Source organism: Carassius carassius, chromosome 30 (assembly GCF_963082965.1).
Source record: "Carassius carassius chromosome 30, fCarCar2.1, whole genome shotgun sequence".
NCBI classification, from domain to species: domain Eukaryota; kingdom Metazoa; phylum Chordata; class Actinopteri; order Cypriniformes; family Cyprinidae; genus Carassius; species Carassius carassius.
Genome location: NC_081784.1, coordinates 24,592,711 through 24,607,679, shown reverse-complemented (window position 1 = coordinate 24,607,679; position 14,969 = coordinate 24,592,711). Strand labels below are relative to the sequence as shown.

Sequence of the window (14,969 nt, the reverse complement as noted above, 5' to 3'; positions counted from 1 at the left end):
TTAAACGTGACAGTAAAGACTTTTATAATGTTATAAAAGGGTTCGAATTCCAATAAATGCTGTCTTTTTTAACTTTCTATGCATCTAAGCATACTAAGCAGCACAACTGTCTTCAACATAGTAATAAAAAAGCAGCATATTAAAATTATTTCTGAAAGAGCATGTGACAATGAAGACTGAAGTAATGGCTGCTAAAAATGTAGACTAGAGTTTTATTAGCAGTGTCAAGTGGTATAACCATCAAGAAATAAAAAAATAACCCAGAAAAAAAAAAAAAAACACATCTTACCCATTTAGCAGTTTACATTCATAATCCCTGTTTTAAAAGAAAAGTTTTAAATCAAAATGTTCAAGGGGATTTTTTTTTAATGATTAAATTCTGAATCTAACGGTTATACCATCTGACAACCTTACTAATAAATTGTTGTTTAAATCAGCGAATTAAAAGATTGCTGTCGAAGTTGCATGGTGGTTCTCTTACGAGAGCTCTCTCGTACTGCGTCTTAGCTAAGACGCTACGGGAAAAGTCTCTTTTCACGAAATACTGAAGCAAAAAATTATCCTTAATTTTGTATTTTTGTAAAGCGCATTTGCAGCAGTACACAGCCATAGGCGAGACGGCTCGCTCGCTCATTGGCTTGTTCTGCGGCAACTGCACAGCCTATCGAGCGCAGGCTGATGCAACATCAGACCAATAAGGGCGCTTCGCGCCCTTCTTGCCACTTCCCGCCGAAACGGGTGTGGCCCAACCTATAAAAGGAGCTCGAAAAGGCTGACTCACCTGATTTTTCATCTCTTCAGCGAAGCTCACGCATCGCTGGATCACGAGGAAGCAAGCGCCGTCTGGAAGAGCATATCAGCAGGACGAGCCATCCTGAAGCCGCTGGCACCGCCGCCTTCCACTGCCGTTCCTGCTGCGCTATCCGGCGCCCATATCCTTTATAATCCTTGTTCTGTGATATTCTGTGTGTGTATTCGCCCTGCGACGCACATTCACAAAAGAGCTGCGTCTTTTTAAAGATGCCTTCGTGCGGCTCGTGCAGAACCCCGCTCAGCGAAGGAGATCGTCATGTCATCTGCGTCTCCTGTCTGGGTGAAGACCATGCAGCGCTCGCGCTCGCTGATGGCGGATGTCCTCATTGCGAGTTGATGGCTCTGGTGACTCTGAGGACTCGCCTGGCATCCTTCTCGAAGCCTGCATCATCCGCTGCGCCGCAGCGCCGTAAGAAGCGCCGCTCGCAGCGCCTACCAGAACCGCCTCCAGCTCGGCCGAGCTCGCCGGTTCCCTCCGCTTCGCCGGTCTCCCCTGCATCGCTTCCCGATGCTCAGCGTCCGCTGCTTGCCGACGCGTCATCGGAGGAAGTGGATATCAGGCCCGCGTCGGAGGAAGAAGACACGTGCTCTCTGCTTGCTTCGGGCAGTGAGGGTTGGGCGAGCTCCGTGGATCTCGCGCCCGCTGCTCAGAGGCCCAGCAGGCGGGGGGATATCGATAAGGAGCTGATGCGTGTACTCTCGTTGGCCGCGGCGAGCCTCGGCCTCGAGTGGTCTGCACCAGCGCCCCCTTCACGTTCCCGGCTGGATGGTAGCTATCTTCCGGATGAGCGCTCTTCCTCAAGCTCAAAACACGCCCCTTTTCTTCCTGAGCTTCACGAAGAAGTGGCGAAGGCTTGGGACGCTCCATTCTCGGCGAGAATCCGCTCATCTGTTTCGTCAGCATTCTCCACACTGGACGGTGCTAAGAACAGAGGCTACCTGTCACTTCCGCCGGTGGAACAGGCTATAGCGGCGCACCTTTGCCCGCCCTCTGCTGGACGGCGGACTAAGGCGGCGTTGCCATCCAAAGCCTGCCGCATGACGTCATCGCTGCTCGCACGGATATTCTCTGCTGCTGGGCAGGCTGCGTCTGCGTTACACACCATGGCGACGCTACAGATTTTCCAGGGCGATCTTCTCCGCAAGCTGGATGAGATGGGACCTGAAGCGATCTGTCTCGCGGATCTGAGGAGTGCTTCGGATCTCTCCCTCCGCGCTACTAAGTCCGCTGCACAGGCCATGGGACGGGTTATGGCTTCCGCTACGGTGGCTGAGAGGCATTTGTGGCTGACGCTTTCTGACATCAAGGAGTCTGAGCGCGCTGCGTTTCTTGACGCTCCGCTAACTCCTGCCGGCCTCTTTGGATCTTCCGTCAACGAGTTTGTGGAGAGATTCGCCGAGGACCAGAAAGCTTCACAGGCGTTCAAGCACTTCTTGCCGAAGCGCTCCAGTTCTGCAGCTAGCCGCTCTAGACCGGCCCCACAGAGCTCTCAGTCACGCCCACCGCCTCCTGCTGCGCCATCACGACAGCGTCAGCAACGCAGCTCGGGACCCCGTTCTCGCACTTCGAGCCGTCGCCCCGCGCCGCGGAGGCGCGGCAGAGGATTGCGGTGAAGCCAGAAGCCCCGAAAACATCCTAGCACTGCTGGGAAAGCGCCGGTGTTCGAGTTCCGCTGCGGCCGAGCTCTCACCCAAGCGCGCCGCTGTTGCAGTTCCAAGAGTTGCGACTGCCTCAGTGTCTTCTGCAATGCGCAAGCCTGCACGAGTGCCCGCTTGCCTGCACACAAAAGCCGTTATCACGGCTACCCAGATGTTTCACAAAAACAGTGTTTTTTCTGGTGTTCCGGCCACGGCCGATGGTGCTATAAATGTTGTGACGATGCCCACTCCTCAGTGCCCATCTCCACATGTAAGCACAGCCCTACACACAGGGCCTGCGCTCATAATGTCGACTCAAGTCGGTCGCGCACACTACATAGTAAACGTGCCCACCCCTCAGTGCCCACAATTACTATGTCACACGCGTCACGTGGTTTCTGTAAAAACGAAACCCGTGCACGCTTGTCCGGCCACGGCCGATGGTGCTTTAAATGCAGTGACGATGCCCACTACCCAGTGCCCATCCCCGCATGTAAGCACAGCCCTGCACACAGGGCTAGCGCACATAAGATCGACACAGATCGGTCGAGCGCGCCGCATAGTAAACGTGCCCACTTCCCAGTGCCCACATACACTATGTCACTTACGGCGCGGGGCTTCTGTAAAAACGAGGCCCGTGCACGTACATTCTGCACAGGCAGACGGCGAGTTGGAAGTGGTAAAAGTGCACACATGCAGCCCACGGTTACTCGCAGATATATTGAGTCCCACGGGACCCGCTCAGCCTCCCTCCAGTCGGTTAAGCGCCGGAACGGGGTCGAGGATGAGCGATCTGCCCGCTGTGATCAGCGCGCTCCCCGCCTCAGATGCGCAGCACACTCGAGCGCCGCCGTTGCCCAGTCAACAGAGCGCGTGTCACATCCAGCCATTCATGCAGATGCATGGTCAGCGCTTCCAGGGGTTTCGGATTGGGTGCTAGGCATTATAAAGAGAGGCTACTCGCTACAGTTTTCTCGACGCCCACCGCGCTTCTCAGCGCGCGTCGAAACTACGGTCAAAACAGAAGTAGCACACATACTTCGGGCCGAAATATCAAAACTGTTGAGCAAAGGGGCTGTAGAGCCTGTGTCTCAAGCTCAAAGCGAGGGGGGGCTGTACAGCAGATACTTTCTGGTGCCCAAGAGAGACGGGGGTCTCAGGCCCATACTGGATCTAAGACAGATGAACAAGGCATTGATGAAACGCAGTTTCAAAATGCTCACGACCAGGAAGCTCCTCGCGCAGATTCGCGGAGGGGACTGGTTCATGTCAATAGATCTGAAGGACGCGTATTTTCAAATACAGACAGCGTCAAACCACAGGCGGTTTTTGAGATTCGCCTTCGAGGGCCAGGCATACCAGTTTGCAGTCCTGCCATTCGGCTTGTCCGTAGCTCCTCGTATGTTTACGAGGTGCATGGATGCAGCGCTCGCTCCTCTCAGACTCAGAGGCATACGAGTGCTGAATTATTTGGACGACTGGCTGGTTCTGGCCCAATCACGAGCGGAGCTCGTGGGCCACAGGGCCGTTTTACTCGATCACCTCGAGAAGCTCGGCCTCAGTGTCAATTGGGCGAAGAGTTCGCTGAACCCCAGTCAGACGATCCCGTTTCTGGGTATAGTTCTGAACTCGTGTTCCATGACGGCGCGACTGTCACCACAGCGCACGATGGGCATTCAGTGCGCAGCGAGTTCTTTCCACTGCGGCGCGACTGTGTCGCTCAAACACTGTCAAAAGATGCTGGGTCTCATGGCCTCAGCATCTCCGGTTCTGCGGCTGGGCCTGCTCCGCATGCGCCCCCTGCAGTTCTGGCTGAAGGCTCGGGTGCCGCGCAGAGCGTGGGCGTCTGGCCGGCTGCATTTCAAGGTCGATCAGAGCTGTGTTGCGGCTCTAGCACCTTGGACAGCGAACGGCTGGTACCGATCAGGTGTAAGCCTGGGGACTTCCCCGAGTGTGAAAATGGTGTCGACAGACGCCTCCACTTCGGGATGGGGAGCGCTGCTCGAAGGCAGACCGTCCTTTGGCCTATGGTCAGAACGGGAAAAGCTCCATCATATCAACTGCCTGGAAATGCTGGCAGTGGAGAACGCGCTGACGCGCTTTTGTCCCCATATCAAGTATCACCACGTCGTAGTCCGTTCGGACAACATGTCCGTGGTGTCCTACATAAATCGCCAGGGCGGTCTCGGGTCCCGAAACCTGTACAGGCTGACGGAACGCCTCCTGATTTGGGCTCAACGCAACGTGCGCTCGCTGAGAGCAGTGCATGTGCCTGGACTGCAGAATCTGGGTCCAGACAGGCTGTCCAGAGGCAATGTCCCTACGGACGAATGGTCTCTACACCCGCAAACAGTTCGGCTGTTGTGGGAGAGATTTGGCATGGCGGAGGTGGACCTCTTTGCGTCCCACGAAAACGCTCACTGCCCCGCATTCTTTTCCAAGAACGAAAGCGCGCTGTCACGGAAATGGCCGTGCTGCCCGCTTTATGCGTTCCCTCCCGTCTCCCTCCTTCCGCAGGTGATAGAACGGGTGAGAGAAACGAGATGTTCAATACTGCTTGTGGCACCTCTTTGGAAGAACCAACCATGGTTCCCAGATTTGATGCAATTAGCAGATGTCGCCCCATGGCCGGTACCGTTGAGGAGAGATCTCCTCTCGCAGGCCAGGGGCTCGATTTGGCACCCTCAACCGGAGTTGTGGTCCCTCCATGTATGGGCACTCAACGGTTACCCGCTGATCTCGCAGTGGGAGTGCTAAATACCATCACTCAGGCTAGAGCTCCGTCGACACGACGTCTGTATGCCTTGAAGTGGTCGGTGTTCTCCAGCTGGTGCACAGCTCGAGGTTATTCACCCCTTAGTTGTGAGGTGACGGAGGTCCTCTCCTTCCTACAGGAGCTGTTGGATAAGGGCAGAGCCCCATCCACGCTCAAAGTTTATGTGGCGGCCATCGCGGCGTTTTCTGAAACGGCGTCCGGTCAGTCAATAGGAAGGAACGATTTAGTCATCCGGTTCCTCAGAGGAGCTAGGAGGCTGAATCCTCCCAGACCTCCGTCAGTCCCTATGTGGGACCTCGCGGCGGTTTTGGAGGCCTTGAAGGGTCCCCCTTTTGAGCCTATCCAATCGGATAGCCTTCAGCATCTGTCGTTCAAGACAGTATTCTTGTTGGCTCTCGCTTCTGTGAAGCGTGTGGGTGATTTGCACGCGCTCTCGGTGAGCCAGTCGTGCTTGGAGTTTGGGCCCAATGACTCAAGAGTCATACTCAAACCTAGGCACGGTTATGTGCCGAAATCCCTCAACACACCGTTTCGGGCTCAGGTTATTGCCCTGTCCGCCCTGCCGGTGTCAGGGGAGGATGGAGACTCGAGTCTTCTTTGCCCTGTCAGGGTTTTAAGAGCTTATGTGTCTCGCTCTGCTGCCTTTCGGCAGACGGAGCAGCTATTTGTCTCGTTCGGTGGACGTTCCAAAGGAATGGCTGTTTCGAGACAGACTCTATCCAGATGGATAGTTGACGCCATAGCGTTAGCTTACGCTTCCAGGGGCCTTCAGTGCCCGTTGGGCGTCAGAGCACACTCCACAAGAGGCGTCGCCTCGTCGTGGGCGTGGTCTACTGGGATCTCCTTGCAGGATATATGTATGGCGGCGGGTTGGGCCTCGCCGTCTACATTTATCAGGTTCTATAACCTGGAGGTTCCCGCCTTGCAAGCAAGGCTGCTGTCGGTATAGAAGAATCAGGGCCCTGAGGGGAATTCTGAATTCATGAGCGCTATGCGCTGCCGACTGTTATATGGGCAGTATTGCGTAAGACCCGCATTGCCACATTGGTCAGGCCTTGCCTCGGCTGTGTGATGTCATATTGCCGCATCTACGGATGCTGCTAGATATGGGACGGAGGGCTTTCCCCCTTTTCTGTCCCGGACTCTCTGTGAGTCCCTCAGGTGACTGTGCACTGTAAATCCTGGGCGTTGTTTCAGGTTTATCGGTGTGTGATCCCTGCGCGCACGCCGTTTTACATCGGGTTCCCGTAGCGTCTTAGCTAAGACGCAGTACGAGAGAGCTCTCGTAAGAGAACGTACTCGGTTACTAAACGTAACCTCGGTTCTCTCTAGAAGAGCGAACGAGTACTGCGTTCTCTGCCGTGCGTACGATTCACTCTGGTTCGCTTCGGCGATGAAATAAATCAGGTGAGTCAGCCTTTTCGAGCTCCTTTTATAGGTTGGGCCACACCCGTTTCGGCGGGAAGTGGCAAGAAGGGCGCGAAGCGCCCTTATTGGTCTGATGTTGCATCAGCCTGCGCTCGATAGGCTGTGCAGTTGCCGCAGAACAAGCCAATGAGCGAGCGAGCCGTCTCGCCTATGGCTGTGTACTGCTGCAAATGCGCTTTACAAAAATACAAAATTAAGGATAATTTTTTGCTTCAGTATTTCGTGAAAAGAGACTTTTCCCGTAGCGTCTTAGCTAAGACGCAGTACTCGTTCGCTCTTCTAGAGAGAACCGAGGTTACGTTTAGTAACCGAGTACGTTTTCTGTTAGAAATTCCTGAATTACATTTGCAATGTTTTTCTGAATAAATAAATAGACACCTAAAAACACACCTAAACATATGGTTACAAACACAATATAGTGCTATTCAGCCACAGAACTGCTCTAAGTGTCGTATCAACTACATCCACAACCTAAGAAGGGGAAAACCAAGCCTTAAGGCCAGAAAGGACACAAAGAAAGCCAAATAATGATGGCAAGTAATACCAAAGCTATTGTTGATGTCCAGGTGTCCCGTTGCATCTAATATTGAATTCAGCTTGAATCCTGATTTAGAGATAACAAACTTTCAGTCTGGCGGTTGGACTAACACTGGACTCTGACATTTGGCAAAAACTCTCCTTATTTCTGAATGGCCGGTCACTGGACCGTAGAAGCACACTGAAATAAAAGGACTTGTGCTTCCAGTGGACACATGCACATTTCCATATGAGAGCAGTGAAATTCACAAGACCTCATTTGGCTCTGCAATGCTTTTCGGGTGGAGGGGAGGGCTGATTGAATGAAAAAGAACAACAGGTTCAATAAAGCGCAGATAATGGCTTCCTGTCTGGGCCGTGACAGAAGAGCTATCTGTGTTCCCTTCTCAGCAGGACCACAGAGGGGTGAGAAGTTGACAACGCTTTCATTCTCCTGAGGACTGGGAGCTATGTTTAGACGACGGCAGAGTGGCCTTCACAAATAAACCATCGCATTTTACTACCTGGCTTGACAAAGAAAACTTTTAAGGAGACAATCAAATATAAAAAAATAACAGCCTGGAAGATCGGGCAGGAGCATTTGGCCCTTGTGTCTTTTCCACAGGATGTGAAACATATTCATAAGAAGCGCTGGTCGGCTGATAACAGGGAATAAGAAAAGCACTTCTTGAACTCTGAAATGGAAATCTGTCCGATTAAATAGCAGCTGCAAAACTTAGTTACTCTTAAGTCTTAACTTCTGCTGTTATGTGAAGTGCATGTGCAATGTGACTGAAATCAACAATTAATCTGTGTAACATTATTTACTCACAGAGCAAGAATCAAAAGCTCACTTCAAATACAAAAACATCCCATTAATGTTAAATCAATAGAAATGCACTTCTGGTCACAGTAGCTTAACAGTCAATCCTCGGTTTATAACACTTCAAAAAACACAACCCGCCCAGAATATAAGCAGATTTAGACTAAGTAAAGCTCTTTTTTTTTCTTTTCAGACAAAAGCCTGGGAAATCAATACAGTCCAACATCCTCTTAAAGGGAATTAAATCGCTAACATTACCAATATTAAGTCAAATTAATAGAAAAGACAGACATAAAGCTGTAAAAGTGCTGAGCTTGCCCTTGTTACATTGAGGACTCATCGTTTTAAAGGCATTAAGGTTAATTATTGCTGTAGATCAAGCCAGCATGTCAAAAATATAAGACAAGCTGGGTAAAGAAGTTAGAAGCTAACTGTCATAATGACTTTTATTTTCTAAAATTATTTTCTAACAGTATTGTAATTAGACTGTGTAATAGAAACTAATAGAATGTAAGAAAGAGAGCAAACTATATGAACTGAAGAGTAACTATAAGGATAATCAACCACAGACAGAAAGCAATACACAGAGTAATACTTTTATGTAAAGCAGACACACGGTCTGTGCCGGGGCTGTTATGAGTCAGAGTGGAAACCAGGATCTGAAATCGATTTTTCCTGCACAGGGAAGGGGACTGGGAATGACCTTTTCTGAAAGTCATTTTTCACTGCTGTCTTCTACACTATTTTACTGGCAGAGTCAAATGTTAGTTTGGAAACATTATTACTGAGATGATCAATACCATTGACATGACCGGACTTCCTGAGTTTGAGTGCTATATGATCACATTCATCCTGTTAGGGAACAAGGCCCTAAATAACATGATATAAACATGTTACATTGTAACTAATTACTTTTACTACTGTAAAATCAAACTGAAATACGGAAGTGTGAAACGCTTTAGGAATATTTGACTCGTTTCATTTTATGTTTTGATGACAGTGGCCATAATTGTAGGGTCACATTTGAGATTAAACTTCTTAAGTAAAATAAATATTATTATTAATATTGCTGTTGTTTGTGACAATGTTCTACTTACTGTGTTCATATTCTATAAAAAAAAAAGTCTTGCTGATATGTAAGTGGGATATGGTTATGATTAGGGACAGGTTTATTGGTACGGTTAGGTTTAACGGTGGGTTATGGGTCGACAGTGTAAATAGATGTAATTACATGCAGGTATTATATATATATATATATATATATATATATATGGCTACAAGCATGTGCAAAATAAGTGTATTGTATCAACTGATTGGTTTAAATGTTAGTGTGTAGTAGTAGGCTATATATAGCATGTGATATAATATAATATTACTATAAGTGGGCCCTACTTTAAAGACCACACTTTTTTTTTATTACCAGAGTAACTTTGGTATAAATTTAATATAAACACATCATAACTACTCATGCAAGAACCCTTCCATTAAAAAAAAACGTGAATAAACTCGTTATAAACGTTTATTTCTCGCTATTTTATTGTAGCAGCAAACACTGAAATATGTGTGCTACTTTGGAGGAAATGTTATAAATAACTTGCTCTTGTCAGCAGCTGTAACTCGTTGTGTAGTTGCACTATTGTATCAGACGCGTGTTTCTATCAGACACTCGCTGCAGTCATGAATGGAGCGGCTGGAGGTTACAGCTTTTATGAATGAGCGCAAACAACAACTGCTCTGCCCTTCGCCCTTCCGTCGGACAAGCCCTGGCAGACTGACTCCAATTCATCCGCCAGGACACTGTTGTTAACGTGTGACAGCAACTCTGTCACGGAGGGCCGCGATATTAGGAAATAAAGCTGGAGACATGACGGATAATGCGTGGGCCTAAGCCATAGCCCACCGTCGCGTCGGCGAAAAACAAAAACATACGGCGAAAATATGTCGACTAACTGTGGTTAAAACTGCATTTAACACCTATTATTCGACGTAAGTTAACATTCCTGAGTTAACCCAGCGCTTTCAGGCCAAATTGAAAAGACTAAACAGCCCGGGTAACAATTATAACGCTTTGTCACGCGGCCAAATGGTGTTTTTATGAATGGAGCACTATATGCAAATGAGGAAGATTCAAAGCGGCCGACGAGAAGAAAAAACAACACAAAAACAAACAAAAGGCGGGTAAATCCAACCACTGCAACAGACTTTCCAACAAATAAAACCATGTCGGTTATTATGACTAGTCAATATATTGACGCAAGCTCAACTGTTCCGAAAACAAACAAACACAATGTCTCTGCTGCGCAAAACAACATGTGACGCGCAAACACAGAGGAATGCTGAAGGAAGGGCCTTTCAAACATCAGATCCCTTTACAAAATGTTTCCGATCCACCCCACTCCATCTCCCTCCTCCTCCTCCGGACTAGGGCCCCATGATCCCCCCGTCCCCTGACAATACCACTCAACATTTCCACGCAAAACAGATTCCCAAACTTTCCCAGCTCCGTCTTCAGACGCGATCTTGTGCCTCGCACCGTGAAAGATGAGACAAGTGAACAAACGTGCAGAACAAAAACGACCCTCCAAAAACAGACATTTATTTCCAGTTACTTACTCGTTCGGGTGTGTTTCTTCAATCATTTTCTCGTTTCACCTACAAAAAAATCCCACAGCGGGTGCACTCTGTTCGCTCGTCATTTTTATGCCACTCTTTTCCAAATAATCCCTCTATAACGTGTCTCCGTGCTGCGCGCTCTCCTCTGCTCTTCTCCGTCTTGATGGGTCTTTCGTTTCTTTTCTTTTTTTTTTCTTCTTCTTCTTTTTTTTCACTGGTTCTAACCAGTTGCTAATGAAAACCTGGGAGATCTTGGAATACAAAAAGGCTAAACCAGATCCACCCGAATAGTTTTCCTCAGTTTGATCGCTTGAGTGTATTTCCGAGGATCTCTTAGATGAGATATGCGTCGCTGCTGCTGAGGGTGGCCCCGACGAGCCCCATCTCTGATTACTCCATGTTGGATTATCGAGCAGCAGCAGCAGCTCGCGGGGGAGGAGGAAGAAGGGCGGAAGCGATGAGGTCACACTGCAGCCGAGCGCCTCTCAAACCAGTGGGAATCGTTTTACAGATCATCATACTGAAGGACGGAAGTCTAGCTGGACTGCTGCTTAAAGAAGTGGCATTACAACTTACGCATATTGGATAAATCTCACATTTACTAACAAGAAACCGCCATGCTTTGGTTTTTCAATGAGATGGAATGCTAAGCTGACCCCCTTTCAATTGCAAAAATAAAACAAATTAATAAAAAAACACATAAACCTCCCCCCCAAAGCAACACACACACACACACACACACACACACACACACACACACACACACAAATAAAAATGCAAAATAAATAAAACAAGCAACACACACAAAACGAAACAAAGCAAAAATTAACACACACACACAAAACAAAGCAAAACAAATAAAACAAAGCAAAAAATAAAAATAAAAAACAATGCAAAACAAAACAACACACACACAAATAAAAATACAAAACAAGCAACACGCACAAAACGAAACAAAGCAAAAAGAAACACACACACACACAAAACATAAAAAACTAAGCAATACACACACAAACTAAACAAAACAAAGCAAAAAAAAAGCAACAACGAAAAAAAAATATATATATAAAGAAACAAAGCACAAAGTAAAAATAAAATAAAACTTAAAACTATGCTGTTTTCTCAAAGATTAAAAAAAAATATTATGCTATCTGACTTTTTCATTGTCATGCAGTACTTTTTTACACTTGGTTTTTGTGAATTTCATATAAAAAATAATATATTTGGCAAACATAAACCCCTTTTTTATTGTATTTATGACTTTATTATTAAGGCTTAGAAGAATTTCTAATTTCTAATGCATCTTTTCTGTGTTGTCCACCTTATGTGAGCAACAATTTTTAACATTACACGACAACAAAGGCTTTTCAAGTGCTACTTTAGTGCATCGATTCCTCTGAAAAGTGTAAACAGGGTCAAAGGTGGACAGCGCAGACTCCTTATCTGTGTAACTTCTGACTCGGAGGGAAAGCTTCGGATTAGACATGCTTTGATCAAGGGACTAGAGAGGCATTTTGAGACCCGAGGGCTACGTTCACCAAATTCCTCACTGATCACTTTAAATCAGGGCTCCCTTAAAGCATTCTTCATCCAATCACTTTATACTACACAATGACTTACAGAAAGAACTGCCAGTGTTGACCAATAAGCATCATTTGGAAATCTTATCAAAGTATCTCAGATGCCATAAAGTAATCAGGAAGGTGCTTTTTCAGGCCATACAACCTGCTTCGGACACTTGACAATTGTTAACTACCTCCCGATCAACAATTACAGTGATTTCAGTCATACTTCAAGATAAGAACGGCATTGTGATGCCTGCCTCACGATCATGTGACATTTCAGCACTGACAGTCCCAAACACTCATTGGTGGCTACAGCAAATGTCTGATCACCGGAAAAGTGGTAAAACATTTACAGAAGGTTAGACTGTCCTCTTTTTGGATTAGAGAGAATTAAAAAAGGAACAAATCACAACAGATATATACATCACAATATTTATTTAAATCAGCATTCAGCAGTTATGCTATGATCAAGAGAGAGAGAGAGAGAGAGAGAGAGAGAGAGAGAGAGAGAGAGAGAGAGAGAGAGAGAGAGAGAGAGAGAGAGAGAGAGAGAGAGAGAGAGAGAAGATCCACTTACATAAATTGTGCTTGGCACTGGATAAGAATATATTTTTAAAATAATAACAGGCAAATATATGGTGCCTTTAATATATGCATGAGACAATTAGACGCAGAACACTCAATTATCAATGTTTTTTTATGCACTTTATGAATGTCCATAAATAATCGATCCCAAACAATATAATCTATAACCTATACACTTCCGAACCTCAGTTACATAAAACAGCATCCCTTATTATCAAACTAGTTAAATTAAAGCGACTGTCCGACAGATATTGCTGAAGATGTTTTATTCTTTTTTATCTATGCCAGACACAGCACTGCAAGAGAAAATTTAGAATGAAGTAAAAAAACAACAACAACAACAACAATAGGGACTAATAGAATTAAAACAAATCCCATCTTCTTAATATATATTTTTTGATATATAAGCAACACAAAACTTGAGTTGAAACAGTATGTTGAAGTGTGCTAAAACAGTTTTCAAAGGCAGACCTACAGAAGACCGGCCTGCTTGATAAATACATTAGTAAAAATCCCAGACTCTCAGTCCAAACACTTATGAGTAACACGAGCCCCACTTGTTATTCTGGACCAGCACATGACACAGTGACGGGACGGACAAAAACAGAAGAAAGGCTTCCCTCAGCTACAGCTATAGCTCATTGACCTCACTCAAAATAACCGTGATAAGTTCTGGTTGCTCAGTTTCAGTCGTAACACTGAAAAAATAGTTTCTGCCCTTACACACGGATGATAACAGGTTTGTGTCTCTGTCACCGGACTGACAACCTGTCGTGAACATTACAGCTCATAATAGTCTTAGCAGTAATACAGAAGTGATGATGGTGCCTGTCATTACCATTTGGAAGCTTTGGTGTTAAATATTGCTCATCACTGATTGGGTCATTTCTGTCATGCAGTAACAATTAAAGGCAATTTCAGAATTCAGAAACTTTGAAATGAATTATTTAGACAAACGACAGGACATAAAAAAAGATGCAGGTAGAAAAGAAAGAGCTAAAGTTAACCATTGCTTAGACACGGACTGTTTAATAATTGACTGTGTGTGTGTGTGTGTGTGTGAGATTGTATTTAGATCATATGGTTTCTGTAATTTTCTTTAGTTCAAACAGTTGACGTGTTTCAGGGTGTTACAAGCCGCAAATGACAAAACATCACAGAATTCATTCATCTTTTTTTTCTAATATTACTTGTGCTGCTTTTTTCCCACCAAAATGATGTCACTTCCTGGAGATGATGTCTGTGAGGAACTGGCCTTTCGTTAGTTCAAGGGATATTATGAAAGACTAGCAGGATGGAAAATGAAATAAAATGTTTAGTTTACACACACACACACACACACACAGACATGGAATAATTCTTAATAAATAAGCTTCCCCTTGTCAAAAGAGCAACACTCGGGTACAAGGTAAAAACAATAAGTTCTGATTTAATGGCTAAAAGTGGTGAAATAATTGAAAACATCCATGTTCACTTTATCCTGATACTACCAAAAAATAAAATGAATATGATTTTCATTAATAATCTCATTTAAAGTATACACTACTATTCAAAAGTTTGCAAGTTTGGAATTAATATTAATTAATTAATATATACTGCAGGATGAATTAAAGTGATCAAAAGTAACAGTAAAGACTTTACATCATTACAAAAGTTCTTTAAAAAAATTATAATGGTCTGCACAAAAATATTAAACAGCATTAAAATATTAAAAACAACCGTTTTTTTTTTTACTTTGATAATAATAAGAAATGTTTTTTGAGCAGCTAATCAGCATATTAAAATGATTTCTGAAGGATCGTGTGACACTAAAGACTGGAGGAATGATGCTGCAAATATAGTTTTGCATCACAGGAATGAATTACATTTAAAATATATATATTTCAAAATATATAATGGCTTAATACAATATGACTGTTTTTATTGTATTCTTCATCAAATAACTTGGGGAGACGAAAATATTTCTTTCAAAAATCTTAGCATCCCCACACTTTTGAATAGTATTATATATGAATTATATTTCTAACCTACATTATTACTAAGAAAGGGACAAGAAAATGAATCGCAAAGCAGGACTGAGGCGATCGCCGCTAATGCTGTGCCAACAGCACACAAACAGTGACAGAGGACCAAAACAACACTAAACCACCAGTCCCCTTCATAGCGGCAGAACAGATTCAGCGGCAGAACAGCCCAAAAACAGAGAAGGGTG

At 45.4% G+C, this 14,969-nt stretch overlaps 1 protein-coding gene across 1 annotated transcript in view; it reads right to left on the bottom strand.

Moving 5' to 3' along the window:
• Positions 1-11,239, bottom strand: part of LOC132110958 (sprouty-related, EVH1 domain-containing protein 2-like) — a 40,210-nt gene extending 28,971 nt beyond the window's left edge. The window contains exon 1 of the mRNA XM_059518098.1: positions 10,608-11,239. Within this exon, the coding sequence (XP_059374081.1) occupies positions 10,608-10,633 (26 nt within the window). The 5' untranslated portion in view covers positions 10,634-11,239. The remainder of the gene's footprint in view (positions 1-10,607) is intronic.
• Between the last annotated feature and the right edge of the window lie 3,730 nt (positions 11,240-14,969).